We start from the raw sequence: 21,618 nt of genomic DNA, 5'->3' as shown, positions 1-21,618 counted from the left end.
AGCCTTGTCTGTACACACACACAGCTGACATTCATACCCTTGGACACAGCTTTCATGAGCCACTTCACCATATTGTTCTCAATGTGTGCAGCTTCAGTTTTAATTGAGAAGTGATTTTTATTTTAAACAAGAAGTAAGCAACATGCATAGGAGTCAGCTCTGTGACCTGCATGGTGCAACGAGCCAGCATCCTTCTGATCCACCAAGGGTGGATCCAGTAAAACGTGCATGAGATGGGCTGAACACTGAGATTTCTAAAACAGATGCAAGGCTCTTCTTCCCTTGTGTAGGTGTTCAAAGTCCAATCCCCTGTCCACTAAATTTACAGAAGCTTTGCTTCTACAATGGTAGGAGTGCTCAGAAAAGGTTTAGTATCTTCTATCATCATCAGAAATACTACGTTTTAACTGAATCAGATACAAACTACTTCCTTATCAAAAATGGTACCTGATCTGTTATGCAGCTCTCCTCCATGCCTGTTAATTCCTGCAATGTTATTGGATCCACCTGAAGAATGCGGAGAATGGTTGAAGTTGTTGGAATTTGAAGGAGATGCTGGTCTTCTTGCAAATGTTGGTAATTTGACTGGTCTAGCACCTTTGCTAACAGATGTCTGGAAAACAAAATGAAAAATAATTTTTTCTTTCTTAATTGAGAAAAATAAAGAGCAAACTTCAGCTGCTATTTTATTTATCCCAAGTTCTGAAACATCCACTGAAGAACAAAGGAGATATCAGAAAGAAACTTATTTTACATATATATATATATATAGAATATATACTTATATAAATATATATGTACTGAATATATTTATTCAATGAAAGAAATTACACCACATTAAGCCATTAATTCTTCTTAACCTTTGGCCAACATAAATAAGCATATTTGATGCACCTGAGATATGATGTATACAGTATTATGAGCAGTGGGGAAGAAAAAAAATTATCACGTGAAATTTCTTTCCTGCAGAATCCTGGCTTTGTCTCTCCCAACTTATAAAACAGCTACCAACTTCCCATCCATCATACCCCTGTTTCTTACAAACTAAGCTGCAAGAAGTGATATAAACTTTCTCCACCAGTTGCATTTTTATATTCCCTAAACAGCCAGCTGCACCACTTTATTGAGTTTTATTAACTGAGGTACTAATGATCTAGCTACACATGACCCAAATCCTCAGCCACATCCTCCTTCATTTATCTTGTTTTAACACCATTGAGCACTGCCAGCCATTGGACATATGAGCTTTTGCAGCTTAGTTTTTTCATGTTTCTTTTCCTGTTGCTCAAATCACTTCTTCCATCTTTGACTTACTGTTTCTCTCCTTCCTGTACCCTTAGCAAGACCCTTCTTTCCTCACAGAAGGACTGATGGGTAGTCCTCCTTATTTTATACACATGCCAGATAGCCAGTAACATTATTACAACCATCTTTTTTGGGATGATAAACACCTTCCTGTTATGTCCCTTCCCTTCTAATACTCTGCCTTATTTCACCTAAGTCACCTTACTGGCATTAAACTAACATCACTTAAAAAAGGAAAAGAGAAAACAATTTCTCCTAAATGTCTTCATTGTCCCATTTCTAGAACTGACATTGAAACACACTTCTGGACTAGTCTTCTCAACATATAGCTATGACAGTGTACAGTAAGGGGAGTAAGCACTTCTCCTTTTTCTCCAGCTACAAAAGAGAAGACTGTCAAGGTTGTTTAATTTCCTATCTCAAGACAAACCACATATTTTTCTTTTGGTTTGCACTTTCACTGAAAACACTGTAGAATCAGGCAAGTTCCTTCTATAAAAAACCAGAAATAATCAAGACTTTTTCCAGTTTTACAGTACTTCCAATTTAAAGCTGCATGCCTTCAAGTCCACTTGCTCATACTTGCAACAATTTTACCTATTGCTAATCTTTCAGAATAGTGTATCTGTATATTGGTCTTACTGATATTTCTTCCCTCCTGCTCAGTTCCTAAAAATTGAGCAATTTTCATTCTTTTTTTCTGTCCCAGGTCTTTTTCCAAATTAGAGCAGTTTCTACCACACTGTTGGTGGTTCAAAAAACCCGCCAAAACCAAAAACAAAACAAAGCAAAGCAAAGCAAAACAAAACAAAACAAAAAAACAAACAAACAAAACAAACAACCCCCCCAACAAAACAAAACAAAAAAATCAATAACCTGCAAAAGCCCCAAAGACCAAACCAAATTTAAAAAAAAAAAAGTTGATTCACTTCATACAGAGCTTCTGTTCCATTATGTTCCTTCCATAGAGATGCACATTCTTCCTAAGCAGCACTGCTTATAAGGACAAGCCATTGCTGAGACAATGGGTTAAAAGTAATTTCTAACCAGAAACTGGCTCACCAGTCAGCAGGGCCTGGGCATAAGACAGTATTTTCATACGCGTTTAGTTTGCTTACTATATCAGAGTTCCCACTGCTGTTAAAATCGTGCTTGATTGCTCTCTGTGGCCAGGCAGTTCTCATCTGTTCAGCTTTGCCATCTTTGCTGAGTCGGGTTCGGTCAGAATTCCAAAGCTCAAAGCTTGAGGGTGGTAAGAAAGGTGGTATCACTGCTTTCAGTTTATCACTGGGCAGCCTGGTAAATGGAGCACTACTCCTCAGCTGAGAGGGGAACAAAGAAAAGTGGGGGGGAAAGGGTCATTTCTTAAGAAAGATCACTGGGAGCTGGTGATGTAGTTTCAAAAAGATGAAAACACATTTGAACAAAAGAAACGAGACACAAGGTACTATTTGAGGAGAACTGCAACACGTAGCAACAGAGAGAAAACGAATGAACATTGTGTCACACCTCACAGAACACCTCAGTATTCTGCTTATTCATTTGATACAAGGAATATAGTTCATTAAGTAGCAGAAACTGTTTCTTCCTTTACTGGGCTAAATATTGCTCAAGATGACTTTAACAATAATAACAATCAATTTCCAAAGAAATAACAACGTAGTCCTCTCTGTATTCCCAGACAGAATGCCTGGAAACTGAGAGCAACTGTGTGTTCCTGCTGTATGTGTACTGCAGAAAGAGAAAATAACACCACAACTGATTTTGCTCCCAGAAGTTCTGTCAGTCAGTCATATCAAAAGTTCTTACAAAAGAACTCAAACTTCTTACAAAAGAACATAAAGATAATAACCAGCCAAATTTAATGACATAACCAGGGAGTAAGCTGCAGGGGAATATAAAGCTACAGCATAACAAAAGAAGAAATAGAACAACACAAATACACCTCCCAAAATAAATATTTCATAGTTGCCTCTACTAGTAATTTCACACCTCCACTGCACGATGTTCCATCCATGTTTTCCTCACTTCATACTGCTTGTCAGCAACTAAGAAGATGTTCCATCTATTTGACTATTTCATTGCTGATCAAACAAAGATATGGGTAACTCTTGAAAGAGGTAAGTACAGCTTCCATACCACACTACTTTTAGTATACTTTCTAGTCTAAGAACTACTGGTTTATCAAAGCCTGTTCCTGTCTGGTGACTTTAAACAAGCTCTTTTTCTAGAAGTGACTTGGACAAGAGGCAAAGAACTGTAAAAATTATGGGAATTACATGACCCTCTAAATTAGGCTGAAGACACCAAGAACACTGCAACGTACCATAGTTGTCAATAATTCATCGTCCTTTCCTCCTTTCGTAGTGCTTGCACCTGAAAAAAAATACATAAATTATGTTTTATTGTTTACATGTTTCTACTTTTGTTTCTAAGGACAGCTCATTGTTTTTAAATAATCAACAGCTCAGTAACCACACAGTACGAAGATTTCCAGTGACACTGTTATGCACCTCAGCTAAAGTTAAGGCAAGTCTTACTTTGCATTGCAGACAGTGGGGGATTTTCATGGAGAGCTGTACAATTTCAGTAGATGCACTTTACAAGTTGAGCTTTTCCAATTTCTCTTTCTTCTCAGAATTATTTATTTATTTGTTTAAATAAATTTGCTTTCATTACATATATTAGTTTATGGAAGATACTAACATTTTTCAGTGAACTGTCTGAATTAATGGTGTTTAGTAGCATGGATATGTTAGCATTTTCCTGATTAAATGATGCTGCACTCAGCATGATGACTAGTGAGTACAAACTTCTCTCTTTCTACAGTCTACAAATACATTACATTTTTTCACTTATATTAAGCTACAGCAGAACTCAACCAATAAATCAGAAACAGTATCATTCTACCCCACAAGAGCTCATTTCCCACAAGACAACCCTGCCTTTACCACTAGCTTTGTTATTCGTGTTCCAAGCTGTAGCAGCATCAAGGTTTCCAGAGGTGTCTGTATCACTCTGTGAGGCTACTTTTATAGTGGAATTTAGTGATGGTTCCGTCTCATCCGGAAAAGGCACAAACTGATTAGAAGGAAATCCATGGCGCAAAGTCTGAGTCAACTTCAGCTTGCGGAATCGATTGGACATCCTGCTCCACCAGGACTAGATTGGTAAGAAGATACAACAATTTAGTTCCAACTAAAAGAAAAAACGAGGAAAAGAAATGTATAATTAGCAATCCTTACAACAGTCATAATTTTACCAAGGGCTTTTTGAAATAAACTAAAAAGCAATATTAAAGTGGTTTGCAGCTACCAACAGAATCCTTCATGATAATTTGTATGTGTAATAATTATCTCTTCCCTTATTTTTCACCTGGCAAATATTTTAAAATGTTTTTCCAGTATCTGGAAAGTCAAAGTAGAGAGAAGTATTAGAGCAATTTGAATAGGGAATTCTTGGAGATACACAGCAAATATTTAATTTTCCCATTAACTTTCCATTTTACCATTGATTTTTACTCTCTCTGGAATCAATGAGTGGCATCTCTATTTTCTGGTTTTTACAGGTGTGCACATTAGCTTTAATCTGCATAAAAGCTTCTTGTCAAGATTTTCAAAATCATTGGCAAACTGGAAGAGTTTTGATAGCATTCCCATCAAACTAAAGCTCCACAATCCATACAGTATTGCTATACAGATAATTTAAACCAGACTGGAAAGACTAGAAACTGAAAAAGAGCAAGGCAAGGAAACAGCAGCTGTGAAAACAACATAAACCTCAGGACTATGTACCTATAACCTCCATCCATACACATATGGATACATCACATATGTAGAAACTGTTATGCAAAAGGACTACCTTTGGCCAAAATAAAATTTATTAAAATATTCACAGACCTGCATATTTTTACAGGCAGACAATGTAAGTTGCTTCAAGTCTTTAGCAAGACATTTCTCTAGACTATACAAAACCTATGCCATTTGCACCGAAAACTGTGTGGCTTCTAGGTAAATCAGATTATAAATACCTTCTGATTATTTCTTAGTAAAGATTTTCCTCCCCTTCCTGGAACACTTTTTTTAAAAACTCATGTTAAAGTGGCAACACTCATTGGGGTAGCTTTAGGTGATAGCAAATCCAGGTAACAATCCCTTCTCACAATACATATTCTGGTCTCTTCTTGGCATTTAATATTTTACTACTCACTGATATATGTCTTTGCAACTTTGTTATACTTATCTTCTGTATATTAATCCTTGTAGCAGAAGACCATTAAAAACATTTTAGATCTGCACAGAGCATTAGTAATATATAGAGTTCTCAGACCTCTGAATCTCTTTGGTGTCACAACCAATAAAGATTTATATTACTTTCAGCAACAAAGATCTGATGAAAAAAGGCAAGAGAGACATATAGCTCTGAGAAAGCAACAAAACTCACAGTTCAGCATTTATTCACCTTCCAAAAGGAATTAGAGGTTCATCTAGTTTTAACACAGAGTACAATGAGCTTACAGAAGAGAGTGCTTGCACTTCTTGGTTTTGGTCACTGAAGATACCTTACTTCTGTAAGAAAGATCACTTCTAACTGCCCATCATCTCCGTTACTCCTACTCACAGTGCTTCTACCTCCTTAACATGCTCACACCACAAACTACCCTGAAATGGAGTAAGTACAGCCACTATGTTACCAGACAAAAAAACTACTGCTCTCTGGCAAGAAAGTAACGGCACTGGAGAGGTTCATCTTGTCTTCTACGGTTCACAGTATGATGGTCTATCTCTGGAGCTTTTTGTTCGCTGTTGCAGGAGTTTGCAGCCTCTCCATATATCCCTACCACATCACACAAGTACAGAAACTGTAATAAAGGGCTTTAAATAAACTAAAGCATTCAAACAACAAAAATTCATTCCTGATTAAATATAGTGTCTATAAAAAGGCTGAAATCTAGCAGCAGTGGAAGAAGGCAACAGTATTAAAGAACTAGAAAAATAGTGTTGCCATTTCAGAAATACCTTATACATTTGTGACAATGCGAGGAATTAAAGAATAAGGGAGAGAACTAGAAATCTCAGCCCTCAATTTTAATCTAAGATAGAAACTGAATATGATAATTCATACTGCTGTAATACTGACATTGAGAGTGTACCTTGCTGAAGAGCAGGCAGGAAGGAAAAAAAGGAAATAAAATTTTCGCATATGGAAAAGGGACAACTTTGAGTTTGTTGGGGCAAAAGGGTTAAAATCAAATAGGAGGAGAGAAAGGTGTCTGCTCAAAGTGACCTTTCAGCTGGGAATGCTAAAAATGTAGGTGTGGAAAACTCCATTTATTATGCCTAGTGTTGTTCATCCTCTGCCTGACTGGAGAAGTAGAATTCCTGCGTAGAGGTAACAGGCTCTCACAGACACACCCGAAGCCTTTTGTTACATAATGAACTAAGCCCAGAGCCGGGGTCCCTGTGTGTCTGAAACCCAGCCCTGTCATTGAGGCAACAAAATAAGTCTTCTCCTTGCATTTTAGCTGTGGCTTGGTGGTTGCCTTGGTTACCCAGGTGTTGATTCACATAGAGGCCATAAAATGGTGAGAAACAGAACAGTTAGTGATAGAGATGAAGAATGAGATCATGAATATCCACTACATTATCACCAGGTAAAGGAGTAAGGGCCCATATTGTGCACAAATTAAAAGAAATACATCTACAAAATAAAAAGCCAACTAGTTCACGACAAAAGTCATCAAAGAGGTGAGAGTGAAAAGCGTTTATTTTTTTTTAAACTTCAAAAGCAGCCTACCTGTAATCAGGTATTTCAGTATGAATACCATTAACAGAAGGAAGGCAGGAATATATGTGTGTTTGCATAACAGAGTAGGAGTATTTAAATGAGCTTACACAAATTAAAACTAGACAATATTGATTAAAATTACCCCAGATTAATTATAGGCAACATGACCTCTGAACAAATACTTTACTCTTCAGTAAAAGAGAATTGAAGAAGTATAGAAATCAGGAAAAAGGCAGATATACAATCACTGAAAAAGGAAAATCTGAAAATTTACTTATCAAAATGCTTAACATGAAAAGGCATAATGAAGAAATTTCGTATGTCATCACAGCTCATAAGACACAGCTAGCATAGGTTTGTTGAAAGTAAATTCTACTAAATGAATCTTTTTTTGACAGAGTAACCAGTCAAGTGAGCAGAAGGGAGGAAAATCTGGAATACAGCTTGACTTCAATGAATTTTTTATTGCTATTTCATGTAGCATTCATGAAACAATTGAGAAAATATGGCTCAAATAAAATTAATACAGGGAAAAGACCACAGCCAAAAAATGAGACAAATTACGAATTATTTGATCTAAAATTGGGAGAACATATTTTCTGCAGTAGGTTTGGGAATGTTCACTAACAACTGCAACAATGAAACATAACATGTGTTTTCTCAGTCTATGGAAGACATCCATCTAGACATTTTGTAAGCACCTTTAACATTCCAAATTTAAACACTGCCAGATTGACATTATTCAGTAGAGGTCAAGCTGTCATGCAAAAAGAAATCAAGTGGATAAAAAAGGAAGTAAGGAACAAAGCAGGTGTACTTAAGAAAAAAAAACTGTCACAACATAGCAGAAACTAAGTACAGATGCACAGTGTTACTGCTGCTGCTGCAAAAAAAAAGTGAATTTCACTGATAAGGGGAAACACATCTGTGATGTAGTTTCTGTATGTACAAACTAGAAATAGTAAAAAATTTAGGAAACAAAACCCACAAACAAGAAAATTTGCATTAATCAATTTTGTTTAGACTAGGAAAAAAAAGACTAAATATGATAGTTCTCTAAGTATTTATACAGTTCTTATAAAAATGAAGGTGACCACTGAACAAGAATCAATCAATTTAATGAGCAACTAAAGAGATATAGGCTAAATGAGGGTGAAAAAGATTCTAACCTCAAAAAGCATCAAGCAGTGAAATTGGGTGCTGATGGAGAGGCCATGGGATCAGGGGATCTTCTTCACCACAATGAAAGAAGAGAGAACTGAACATTTGTCAAAGATGCTTTTGGCAGGTTTATTCTATCTCCTGATGTAAAGGCAAATGAACCTCATGAATTCCCTCTCACTTTTACATTTCCATGATCCCACAGACCCTACATTGCAGTGATCTAGACAGAAAAATGCTGTACTGGCCAGGTTGCCACAAGTATCTTTTGTTTACAGTTCCAGCTCCCCACAGAGCAGCATGGAAACACTGGTGCTACAAATCCCAGGAGAGGTCCCTCACTACAGCCCTCTCTTCACATGCTGGCCCAAAGAGACACAACTGTTACGATATTGCTCCCCAGCCAGAAAATCTGAAAATATCATTTTTACCCTTTTTGAGTATTTGCAAGAAGAGTAAGATCTATAAGATACTCATGGTCAGACAGATTGATTAATAAAGCACTAAGAAGTGATGGAAGAACAGATTATATAGGCTTCTAGGTTATATTTATTATAGAACTACATAGAAAACAATTTCTGCTGAAAAAATGCTTGATTATGACAAGTAAGCACTGTAATATTCTGTAGTTTTGAGACCAAATACTTAAATATTCCAGAATATAAAATTTGTGTCAATACTTGTGTGTATATCCTTATCACTGACAAATCTTTTTTTTTCACCTCACTATCTTTTATGACTCTAATTCAAGGCTTTGTGTCATAACACTGCAAGGGCTGCAATTGAATCCATTGTTGATCTGTATTCCATAAAGCCAAAAGCTAACCTGACAATTTCCCATCTAAGTAAAACAGGTCCATCCAAATTGATAATGAAGTTGTATCATATTGAATAATAGCATAATCATATGAAAACAACCACATGTTCCTTCATGGTTAAAAGCGCAAAACAGATTTGAGTCAAAGCACAACTTTAAATGGTCTTTAAAATTCATATCAAAAATAGCCTGGAAATTAAGATGAGTTTTTTCAAGCTCCTGGTAATATTTATACTTAAAGGATGACATCATTGACTCCACGAAATTCTGAGGTGCACCATAATTAAAGATTATTCATCTAAATAAACCGATGCCTGGAAATAGGCAACACCAATAAAATGAACTCTTCTTCCTTCTCTTTTGCAAACAGTCTGTGAAAGTTGCAGTATCTTTGTTGAGTTGGCATACACTTATTCTAACTCCATGTTGTTTCCTACTGGACCACCATCAGTTTTGAGTTAAGGATACAGCGTGCCAGAAGATATGTAAGCTGAAATACACACTCCTCCACAACTCTTCGTGTTAAAATCTCTGCCATGATCTTTTTAATTTTCAATGTCAATAGCCTGTTACCATTTATGGCTATGAAGGAGTCTATCCTCTGTCCAGATTTAAAAAGCAAAATCATAATGGAAACTGAGTTCCAAACTTATGAAAATGGTACCTTCCATTCAATCATGAGATCTATTTCTAGGCACTGAAATGCTTCAATGCAAACTCGTCCCTCTGCCTTGCCACCTGAAGGAAGGAATACGTGCTACATGAAGGAAGGAATATGTGAAAGGAAGCTGAATACGTGCTACATTCCACAAAACCAGAACACATTGTCAACAAGGAATTCAGAAACACACTCCCCAACAACTCCCCAACAAACCCAGTCACATATTAGATCCAAAACACTTCTTAGCAATTGCTTTCTCTGCTTATACATTACAGGAATTAATGAGTTTTTATTTGAATTAATATATTTACCTTTAGGCCTCCTTTGTCATCTGGCAACATTGGGACATTTAAGGATTGTCTACTTCTGGAACAAGGCAGAGATGATCTGTTGTTCAGTTTATTCTTGTCTTTATCTACTTGCATGCATGCTGATGCCAGTAACCTTACAAGCTCAGTGTCTAAAAGGAAGCAAATTAAGACAATGTTTGGCCTGTTTTGCTTTCGCAAATTACAACCAATGCATGGACACTTTCCCTATAATCCCATATAAGTAGTAATTGATATACAGCTCAAACACAAAGCAGATGAACCCCCAAACCTTCTTTCTTTCTTGACCTATTTTCCCATGCCTTCTCCCCACAATGTGGGCTGCAGTCTTATCATCTCTCTAAAGGTATTTATCAATATAAATAAGCATGATACTCAGCTGGAATCAGTCATATGTGACCAAGTGAACTGCCTCCTCTAGCACTTTGCACAAGTTAAGAACAATATTGAGATGCTCCCTTTTCTCACCTGACACAGAAGAGAGTAGAGAAAAATAAATATTCTTTCTTCAAGTGTAGGTTGCAGAAAAGAAGTTTGAAAGTAAATCCCAAAGAGACAGAAGATGTTCAGCCTGGACAACGAAGGGACTGAAAAGAAATCGTAAGAAAAAAGATGGACAAAAAAGAAGTAAGAAAAAAAAAAGTGAAAAAAAGAACAAGCAGGACAGGAGATAGGAAAGAAAAAAAAAAAAAAAAAAAAAAAAATTCTGCAAATCTGCATTTTGTACAAGAGTCAGGATTTCCAGAAAGGCAGAGAGAACTGAATCAGACAGAAAGAAGCAACAAGACAAACTATTCTGTCACAGAAGTTAGTTCTAAAATAATTCTCTGTATTTATTGTCTAAAATGTTGCACTATTACTGTACTACTTTTGACATGGAAAAGAATCTGCTATCAACCAAGACCACCATAATGTGTAACTTCAGAGACTTCAATTAGCAGTAATGGGTTTTGGCTTTAGATAATTAACTCAAGTACCTAGGAAGGCTAACAATATCAAATGATACATGTAAAACAAATTGCAACAAAAACACTATGTGTTTTGTTCAAGCCTCCCAAAAGCATGCTGCCTTGTCCTACAGCATTCCCACACAAACAGCCTGAACCCCGATGTGTGATTTATTCTTAGCATTTACAGAACTAGCAGGAGGTTCAGCCAGTAGTTCCCTAGTTCCATTCCTACTGCGCTCTCTTTGTCCTGTCCCTTTCCTGCTCTTTGCCAAGGGGCAATTTCTAGATCCAGCCCATAGCTCTGTGCTAATGACACTACAGTGCTCCCACAATCAAATGCCACTCAGCTGGCCATGGTGGCACAAACAGCAGTTTCCAAGCATCTTCAGAACCAAAGGCAAGAGGAATGCACAAAATCTGTTATCCCATAAACATATACACTAATCTAATCAATTAACTCATACTCTATCACTTTCAGACAGTGTCCTTTATTGGACCAGTCCAGCCTGGAGAGGATGCTTCCTTAGCAACTGCAATGTATTTTCTAGATTGGAAGGAATTTTTATTTTTTTTATGTTGTACATTCTTCCAGAGCATTTTGAAATAGCATACCTGGATCATTCAGCAGCATTATCAGGTCAAAAGCTGTGTATCCATTTTTTGCACGAAGGTTAACATCAGCTCCTTGATTTAGCAAATACTTTACAACATTTTTGTTTCTTTAAGGGAAGAAAAAAAGCCATCGATCACATTAAAGAATAGTAAATGAAGAAAGAAGCCCCCAGTGCTCCATTTTCAACCTTTTATTACATTGTTCCTCAATCAGAGATCAGTTTTACACATTCTACAGCCAACTTAGTGTAAAATTTGTTCACAAGCTCTTCAAAAGCTCCCACAAGTCCTTTGTCAGTCACTGTTTACTCACTATGAATTACATTAATCAACATGCAGAAAGTTAGCCTTAAAAGCCTAATCTGAATAGTCAGTTTCTTAAACTGATCCTTTGGAAGTGACAGCAATATGTTGTTAAACACCTTTCCAATGAAAGCCATTAATGCCTAGGGCAGAAAAGCAGACAGAAGGACAAAGGCCATTTCAGTAGTCACCATATGCCATCACTAAAACTTCAATGCAACCTCATTTTCACAACTCGCACATTAAGAAATTGCATACAGAAAAGCCAAATTGACTGAAGATAACTTATAAACTTCAAACAGTACTTCATCTAATTACAGCTATAAATTATATAATTGAGAAGTCACATTATCACTTCCCTGAGGTGTTTAAAATGCAAAAACAATCAGCATTAAATGTCAACCAACACAAACACCTCCAACAAAGGCTCCTCAAAGCTAGCTGCATAAAAGACACTCACCATCTTGTTCCAGTTACCCCCCTCCTCTCTGATACACCTGAGTAAATAAGCAGGACTCTCCTTGTGAGTTAAAAACAATACTTCAATTCAGCCTATGAAATAACTGAACAGATAATAAAGCTAAAATATAGGAAAATATAAAGAAAAATATATTTAATACAAAACTCTTGAGCAATGACTGACCTTGTATAAAACCAAACTCTGACATGCATCAGCACACAGAGAAAAAAAATTCTCAAGCACCAACAGGTAACTGCAAATTCTAATAAAGAAGCCAAAAAATGGATCTCAACACCTCCACTTCAGAGTATCATTTCTTATACACATGACATTTCCACTCCTGAACTCACTCCACATAAAATCAATGAAGGAGGGCTGTTACTACTTTCTTATAACAAAAAATTTGCTTATCCTCACCACAGCTCCTCTGTGTATTTCCTACTAGTTTTCTCCTCTTTTTTAAAACTATCATCCCTCCATCCTGCTTTCCAATCCTGCACCTTGAGAGCACACAGAGACACAATTTTTTAGTGCCTCTGACTCAGAGAAACCTTGCCTGCTCCCTCCTTCAAGCCTTCATACTATTGGTGGTCCTGAGGAAGACTTAGCTGAGGCTCTGTGGAGGCCAAAGATTTCCAGATGTTATGAAAATTTGCAACTCTCTTCTGCTAAAAAAAACCTCCAGATGCAAAGTATAGAATTACAAGTATTTATTTATGCACATGAGGTATTCCATCCACACTGGGACACTCTGAATGTGCTTTACACACAGGGCTCTTGTACACTTCAAGTGTATTACCACCACTCATAGTGTGATTGCTCATCATAGTAAAACTCAGCACAGCAACTGAAGCACTCATACTGCTCTTCTATTGATCCAGATGTCCCTGGAGTCAGTCTTGCTGTCATTACTTACCTATGACACCAGACAACACTTAGAAGGTTTTATAGATGGCTGTGATGCTGGGATGATCTTGGTTGACTAGGGATATCTTTTATCCTTCACAGATAGCTCTAAGTTCCTAAGAAGTCACATCCTTACTTCCAGGGCTCGGACATCTTTCTGGTCATTCCAATGAGCCAGCGTCCTTTAAATAGCTTTACTTAAGCAAGAACAATACTAAAGACTCCTAAAATTCCACTACCTCAAACATTAACAAAATTAACTAACAAAGTTTCATACTATGAAGACTGACTGATATATTAGGGAAAGAAATTTTCATAACCCAGTCCTCCAGTAAACTGAACAGCCAATGCCTGAACACATGCAGGACTGAATGCTATGTGTGCTTCCACAAACAAGAGAAGTATCTGAGAATTGCTTGCTGGCAAAGAATGGGATGTAAGAAATATTAAACTTCTTTACTGCTAGACACAAAGAAAGCACATATCTTACCCATGGTACGTGGCCTGCATTAGTGCTGTCCAGCCATGAACATTATCCTGTTTATCAATATCAGCCTTTTTCTCAACAAGGAGTTGAACAAGGGGCAGCTGTCCAGTTACAGCTGCAATCATTAAAGGAGATGCACCATCAACATTGGTAATATTAACCTGACTCGGATCTTCATCAGTGATCTCTTTAACCAGCTGAAAGTTTCCTGCAAAACATTGACAAAAAATAACCTAAATGTTAGTTAATTAGTACATCTTTCCAGCCTACATAAAACTGCATGAGGCACTGTATTTTCCTCATTTTCTCTGCCTGTACACTTAAGGTGCAAACCCATTACAAGAATTATTTTCTGAAATGAAGGAGTAAGGAAGGCTGTATGAACTGCAGTGCATCCTGCATGCAAAGACACAAATAAGGAATATTTCTATTAAATTGCCATAAGATAATATTATGCAAGGAAAATTGATGATGCTGAGGCACCATGATTTTTCCATCAAAGATCCATCAAAGGCTGCAATCACAGAATCAATGACTTTAGAATCAAAGTAGGTAGCTACAAAGGCACTCTAAAAGGTGGTGGAGGCCATGCCTTGCCTTAAACAGGTAGAATAATGACCTTGCATTGACCTGTAAGTTCCTCTTACAAAGATAGTTCACTGATTCTAAAACCCTTTACTGACAGAATTCCACGGCCCCCCAAGGAGTTTATTCCAGCAAACTTCTTATATTCCGAATGAACTTTTTTTTCTGCCTCAAGTATTTGAACTACGTCTCCAATACAAAACCTCCCTATTCCTTCCTGAAGAATAAAGTTGTTTATTGCCATTAGCCTCTTTACAATGCAGTCATTAATTCTTTAAAAGTTAATCTAATTTTTAGGTTTCACATAAAGCAGCTGATAGTCACTTGAGTTCTTGTCTAGATTAGGAAAAGCAGTATGAAATATGTTACTGAACCCACAAGGTTGTGGGTTTTTTCTAAATCTTGAAGTAGGACCACTTTTAAAAAAAATATGAGGTAGTATGGATTACCTTAAACAGAGAGTTTAAGCTCACCTATGTCCTGTATTTTTTTGATGTCCTATGGCAGGCAAAAGCAGGGAAGAAGGTAAAGGAAAAACAAATCTCTGTGACTGTGTGTACCACCATGGGAACTGGGGCAAGAACAAGCAAATCATCAACTGCCATGCAAATGGAAAAATGTTCGCCTTTAAAAAAACCCTCCAGATAGTAAACTGCCTCATGGCATAGGCTGCTTTCAAGAGCCATGAACATTTTCCTTAAAAAGTCGGTCAGAATCCCAGACAAACTTTGCAGCCACTTGAATGCACTCACTGAAATTCACACCCACCAATGTCACTCAGCTAATTTCTTGGTACAGGAATGAAAAGCACAGAACTACTTTTTGTATGTTCCAGTTTGGTAAAAGACAGCTGGTGGCTTTTTTTACACAGATCTTGAGCACAGACTTTGTTAAACAGAAACCCTGGAACCTACAGAGACACCAGAATTTACTTCGAACCCTGGACACAACTTAATGAGCTGCTTTTTTACCAGTGCTGCCACCCATAGCCAAGTAAAAAAGCCAAAACCCAGTGTGCTGACCAGTATTCATTTAGTCCCTCCTATGATACTTCTTCTGACCCAGCACTAACATCTATAAATCTCAAAAATCACAGGGGTACAAGAAGGGCACATGATCACTCTAAAAATCTAACAGACTTTAAACTTTCCCAGGAAGATGTTTTGGTAGCTCACATGTGAAGAATGGGAACAGAAAAAATTATGTTTCCCATGCAAGCAAACAGACATGCTATGAAGTTAGAAAAACTAGATAGGGTGGAAGAATAATGGCAGTACTTACCCAGTTTCAAAGCATGAAAGACATCAGGTTGCCTCTTTTCTGCATCTGAAAGAAATATAAACATCTCTATTAGTAATCAAAAAAAAGCAAAAAGCATTCTGAAAGCAATCCAAAAAATACAATATAATTCTATTAGATTTTTTAGGGTAAAAAAGCTATTAAAAATTTAAAATGTAAAATAAAGCATATGTTTAGGCATACATTCAATAAGAACAAAGAAAGTATTGGCAACTTCTTTATTACCTTTGGGAAGCATGACTCACCTGTATGGTTCTCTGTGCAGTGCTAAAGCTAAAAACTGTAATAAGGCACCAGCACAGGCTTTTCAATTTCCATTCTCCATCAGGAAATTGTATTTGGAAACCCTTTTGTTTCCTGCCTGGAAGTCTAAAATATTCACTAAAGAACTATAGTACGGTTCTGAGATCTGCTAAAATCCCTGTACAACAGTGAACACTCAAATAATATGGGATTATTTTGAAAGGTGACTCAAAAGGAGTTTTACAAGCTGCTCCAGTTTTATTTCCCCTTGAGTATTTCCAGGTTAATTTGTAAAGGTCACAAAAATAACAATGTCAATTTAACTACACAGCTTGCTACTTGTGAATTAATATTCTTCATCTCCCAGATAAACATCCCCATAATAAGAATTGTAATTATTACAAATTTTAATATTTTAAGTGAAGAATCATTCTTTTTACATGGCTTAACAGTGCTTTGAAACTTCTGACATTATATAAGATGAGGAAAAAATAGTGACATATTTTTCACCTTCTACTCATGACAGAAAATACTGTCCTCTATCTTCCAAATTATTACGGACAAGATATTACTACAGAATCAATGGGGTAACAAAATGTTATGGAAAACAAGGAGACACTGAGAGATTTTGTGAGCCAAATTCTGGCATTTTTATGAAATACAGAAAAGGTTTATGCTCACAGATTGACTCCAAAGGGAGTCAAATTAATATGCTGAACAAAAGCAATTACTGAAAAGCCCCAAATACCCCTAGAAATTCTTATTTTAAGTCCAGAAAAGAGAGTAATGGGCCCTACATTTTCTCCTGACTCAGAGACTGCTCTTATAGAAGGAATGTGTGTATGTGCTCACCACTGTAAAACAGATAGTTTAGAAATGACCAGGCTCCATACTTGCCATGTGAAAACCCTAGAAGAGGGGCAGCTTCAGGGAGCAGGAGATATGAGAAGATGACAGAAGGAGAGACTGCCATCTGGGTAAGCCTAACTAAGGACAGGGACAGAAGGCAGGCAGCACTCGAGCCACTCCAGGTAGTTCTGAATTTGCTACCGAGAACATCTGTGGGAAGAGAGGAGCTTTCTCCTAGGAGGCAACTTGCCCCTATCTATGGCAATGGATCAGAAGAAAAGTTGCTTTTTTCCTGTCTTCTATATGACAGAAATGATCTTTCTTTTTCACAGAATATTCAAGATTCCAGCGCTAGGAGGAGACTGAAGAACGGTCATAAACCAATGCAGAAATTTGTGTGGAAGAGTAATGTTTTTACTCCCCTCTCTGCCCAAATGAGTTACTACCCTCCTGCTGATGGAAATTCTCCCTTAGCACAGGTGACAAACATTAATCTGCTTTAAAGCAAGTCCAGTCTCCTCACTTAAGCAGAGTCCTTCAACACTAAGTCATACGACCACAGAAGGTTTTCAAGAATCATGAGGCCACCTCTGCCTGCACGTACATCCTGTACATGGAAACACATGAACACTAGGGAATCCCATGGATCTCTGATTCTGTGTACTGTAACCAACTGATGTCTGTTCCTCAAGAGACTGGTTATGAGCAAACATCTACAATGAATCAGTTCTGCCTGGCAGCACAGCTGTATGAAAGCTCTAGAGTTCCAACTTAACCCATAAGTCAGTATATGAGTTAACATCCTCTCTACAGCAGAAATAGATGTCTGATTTTTGCTCTTCTTCAAGTACAAGAGAAGCTTGAACTGCAGGAATGACACCAAATGTAGACAACAGTTTTGGACATGTCCATATGTCAATAGGAAATTATCTCTCTACAGCTAGCCCCATCCTTATGTTTTATAGCAAGCAGTCCAAAGCCAGAAAATCCAGCTCTTCCAAACCCTCTTGTTAAGGACTTCTCAGTGCTGGTTTGCATAAATATATTGAAAAGTGTCCCCAGACAGCCACATACAGACAAGAATCTTATCCTGCTAACACAGAAAAATTCTGCTCAAGTTGGACACTCGTACCTCAGCTGAAGTAGGTGTGTCTACTCCAACATTTTCAAAATCCAGCTGCAAATTACAAAGAACATCATGCCCATACAAAATATGCTCCTCAATTTCTAAATACACAGTCAGACTGCAAGAAAGTGAAACAAAAGAATAACATTCCATACCTGCCTGAGGCCTGATCGTTGTGAGAGACTCCAAATAGTCCTTCATGTCTTTGTGTTTGAAGCCAACAGAGATTTCAAAAGGTGTTTTATGTAGTACATTCAAGTGATCAGGATTGGCACCTTTCTCCATGAGCTGCTGTGCCAAGCTCACCTTTCCACTAACAGCTGCCAGCATTAAAGGACTCCAGCCCATTGTCTTTAGAGTGTAGTTACAATCAGCTCCCCAGTCTAGCAACAGATGTACCACGGCCTCATGTCCATGCTGAGCAGCTGCCATCAGTGGAGTGATATCAGGAAGGTCGTCTCTGCTGCTGTTAAGTACATTTGTACTAAAATGGTCATAATTGTCCACAAAAGCTCCAGATTCCAGCAACAACTTCACCATGCTGACGTGGCCGCCTCTGGAGGCCATGGTGAGGACACTGGCTCCTAACTTGTTCTGTGCGTTGAGATCAGCGCCATTCTCCAGCAAGATGTGGGCAACACTTAGATGTCCAAACCTTGGGAGAAAGAGATATAGAGGAGAATTAACACCTTGGATTGCAAAAACCAACATACTCTGAACCTAGAAACCTTTGTTACCAAATTTGCCTATTGACTAGTACACACACTGGGAGAGATCACAGACACATCTCTAAATGTGACAATGGGCACCTTGTTGGAGGAGAGCAATCATCAGCTGAGGACTGTAAACTAAACCATTCCACATGTAGCAGTGGCCACACTCATAAAGCAGGCACCCTTTTGAAGAGGATGGTCTGCTCAAAGCAGCAAAGTGCCAGCCTCCTTTTCTGCTGCAGGGCACCAACTCATAATTTCCATGAACCAGAGTGTCACTTTCATCCTCTTATTTCCACAGCTGTATCACATTAATGGATCAAAGCCAGTTTGTTTCCAGGGATCTTTATTAAGTACCCTCATTACTATTGAACAACTAGAAAAAAACCTGCAAAGAGTCAGTGCTAACTAAGGAAAAAAAAGACCATTTTATCAACTGGAGAGTCTTTTGTATTATCCCTTGTTTTCCAGTTGTGAACCATCAGTGAACTCCCACAGTGGAAGAAGAGTCAGCGAATATAGACATGCCCATGAAGCTCAGGGAAGAACAAAGTGAGTGGCCACCACTGTGGTAAAGTTAGCTGAACTTCCCTCAACAACAAGGGGACCAGAATGATTTTTAAGAGAAATGGCTTACCAGCAGAGTGGGACAACTGGCCATGTGAATGGCCTTCCCTAAAACAATCAATGGAAAGTATTCTGCCCCTCGTCAGACACACCAGCATGGGAGAAGTGTCTACATAGTTCAGCCCAATACTGAGCACCAAAACTGAGCAACCAGAAAATTAACTTTAAGAAAGTAAGGTGCTTGGGTTGGCTTCCAGCCACAAATTCCTTCCTGATAACTGGGGATACCCAGTGCATAAGTTGACACAAGCAGGCAGCCAGAACAAGCACAAACTCACTCAGCTAGAATGCAAAGAGTAAGTTTATTTGTTACTTCATGAGCAGAGATACACGTACACACAGTTAATTTTATGCATACGTGCTACCTCCTGTCCAATTGCAATACAGCTAATCACAGCCAGAAAATTAAACAGCTACATAAGTCTGAAAAAAGTTTGTACCTTTGTACAAATACTGTGTTTCCTTTCTGGTTACCCATTAAAAAGAAAAGAGAAACATGCTCTTCTACTTTACGTTTCTCAACAATATATACAGTACTTCTCAAATCTCAGCCAGTAATTTCTTGAAATCAGTGAGAGGATTATAGTCATCCGACTTTATTGTTTTAGGGAATGAGCGTATGGTTTTCATTAAGGGGGAAAAAAAATCTAAAACTGTTTCTGCAACTTTTTCCCTTTTTTTTAAATCTTCATAAAATAACCAAATTGTTGAACCTTGTCTTCCTTGTTCTTACTGGAAAACCAGCTGTGTGACTCATTCTTTGGGAACTTTCTACAGCCATTAATTGAAAGGAGAAATGTTGACTTTGAAACAGACTCTTTTTCCAAGAATCCAAGTATTTTAACGTTATGAAATTAAAAAAAAAAAAAACCAAACATCACCAGAATAACAAAAACCATCTCTTCTCTTGATTCCATTATTATAGGATAGCAATGCCCTCCAACTCTGCAAAACATGCCTTTGAGCCCAAGGTGTGCTTGCAGGAATAAAGAGGAGCACCAACACCAGCAACACGGGAACCTCCCATAGCCCAGCAGTGGGTTATACAAAGGGCAGCATCGCCGATGCAGAAACAACCGTTTTGTCATTAAAAACCCTCAGCAATGACTTTCCCTGTCCTCCAGCAAGCCACCTAGGCAAACATGGGCAAGTCAAGTGAAATTAATTGTTTCTGTTCGCTTTTACGTCAGACGTAGTTTGCAACAAGTACGACATAAACACAAAAAAAAAAAAAAAAAAAATCCATTGAAAATTAAGGCTACGTGCATATGCCTATTGCCATAGAAGAGAGCAATGGTTTGTGTTCACATCATCACGAACTTTGCGTCTTAACCATGAAACAGCAGACCCCAGACACCACATCCTTAACATGAAAAGTTTCTAATGCCCCAGGACAGCCCCCAGCCAATCGTACTCTGGCCCACGCCAGGGAGGGAACAGGTGACCAGCCGATGTCCCGGGTCAGCTCCGGCCTCCACGGCCGCGACCGCCCGCGGCCTCAACATGGCGCCCGCCCTCCCTCGCCCGCTACTCGCCCGCCGCTCCCCGGCGCTCCCGGGCGCCCTCCCTCGGCCCGGGCACCGCGCTAGGCACGGCCAGAGAGCCGAGCGCCCGCGCCAGCCCGGGGGCGGGGAAGGCACAGCCTCGGGGCCCTCCCTCCCTTCCCCGCCCCGGGGTTGCCGCCGACTAGGCCGATGCTCCGCGGCGAGGCGGGCTGGCGGCCGGAGACCCCCGCTCGGCGCTGATCCCTCCCTGTCCCCCGCACCTGGCCGCCTGCATGAGGGGGCTCCATCCGTAGTGGTTCCTGCTCTGCACCGAGGCGCCCTTCCGCAGCAGGAACCGCACCAGCTGCTCGTGGCCCCCCGCCGCGGCGAACTGCAGCCCGGTGTTGCCGGCCTCGTCCGTGCAGTCCACGGGCACGGCGGGGCTCGGCGGGGACGGCGCTTCGCCGCGGGGCTCCGCCGGCTCCTCGGGGCCGCACGCCGACGAGGAGGGGGCCGCCGGGTCGGCGGGGCCGCCGCCGCTGCCGGGCAGCCCCAGGAGGCGTCGGGCGGTCTCGCAGTCGCCCTGCTCGCAGGCGCGGAGGAAGAGCTGGACCTGGGGGGGCACCCCGCACTCCCCCATGGGCAGCGCTGCCGGGCCCGAGCGGCTCGGCCGCCCGCCGCCGCCGCCGCCGGGAAGGCAGCGGGGAGGAGGGGACTCGGCCGGCAGGAGGAGGCCGGCCCAGGGCGGCTCTCGCACGGGAGAAGGGGGAGCCGGCTGGGCCACGCTCCTCGGAGCCGGCGGGGCTTGTCCCGGCCTGGCCCGGGGGTCTCGGCGCCCCTCCTGCCCCGCTGGCAGCCCCAGCCGTGCCCCCTCGCCTCGCCCGGTGTCCTGTGTCCTCACGGCTCCTGCCCCT

At 39.7% G+C, this 21,618-nt stretch overlaps 1 protein-coding gene across 4 annotated transcripts in view; it reads right to left on the bottom strand.

The window, feature by feature from the left end:
* ANKS6 (ankyrin repeat and sterile alpha motif domain containing 6) overlaps positions 1 to 21,417 on the bottom strand; it is a 37,302-nt gene extending 15,885 nt beyond the window's left edge. For 2 of the 4 annotated variants that reach the window (XR_008839862.1, XR_008839861.1), the window contains exons 1-10: positions 20,986 to 21,417; positions 18,036 to 18,535; positions 15,645 to 15,689; positions 13,782 to 13,986; positions 11,623 to 11,729; positions 10,043 to 10,191; positions 4,257 to 4,467; positions 3,632 to 3,681; positions 2,424 to 2,627; positions 448 to 613 (exon numbers count right to left, since the gene is read on the bottom strand). Coding sequence is in view for 2 of the 4 variants with exons in the window: in XM_056484923.1 (XP_056340898.1) it covers positions 448 to 613; positions 2,424 to 2,627; positions 3,632 to 3,681; positions 4,257 to 4,467; positions 10,043 to 10,191; positions 11,623 to 11,729; positions 13,782 to 13,986; positions 15,645 to 15,689; positions 18,036 to 18,535; positions 20,986 to 21,344 (1,996 nt within the window). In the remaining 2 variants the exon portion in view is untranslated. Of the gene's footprint in view, positions 1 to 447; positions 614 to 2,423; positions 2,628 to 3,631; positions 3,682 to 4,256; positions 4,468 to 10,042; positions 10,192 to 11,622; positions 11,730 to 13,781; positions 13,987 to 15,644; positions 15,690 to 18,035; positions 18,536 to 20,665; positions 20,740 to 20,985 lie in introns of those variants that run through there. The other 2 variants (XM_056484923.1, XM_056484925.1) reach the window with 2 other exon arrangements.
* Positions 21,418 to 21,618: the final 201 nt, after the last annotated feature.

Source organism: Oenanthe melanoleuca, chromosome 2 (genome assembly GCF_029582105.1).
Source record: "Oenanthe melanoleuca isolate GR-GAL-2019-014 chromosome 2, OMel1.0, whole genome shotgun sequence".
Classification (NCBI taxonomy): domain Eukaryota; kingdom Metazoa; phylum Chordata; class Aves; order Passeriformes; family Muscicapidae; genus Oenanthe; species Oenanthe melanoleuca.
This window is presented reverse-complemented; position numbering and strand designations above follow the sequence as displayed.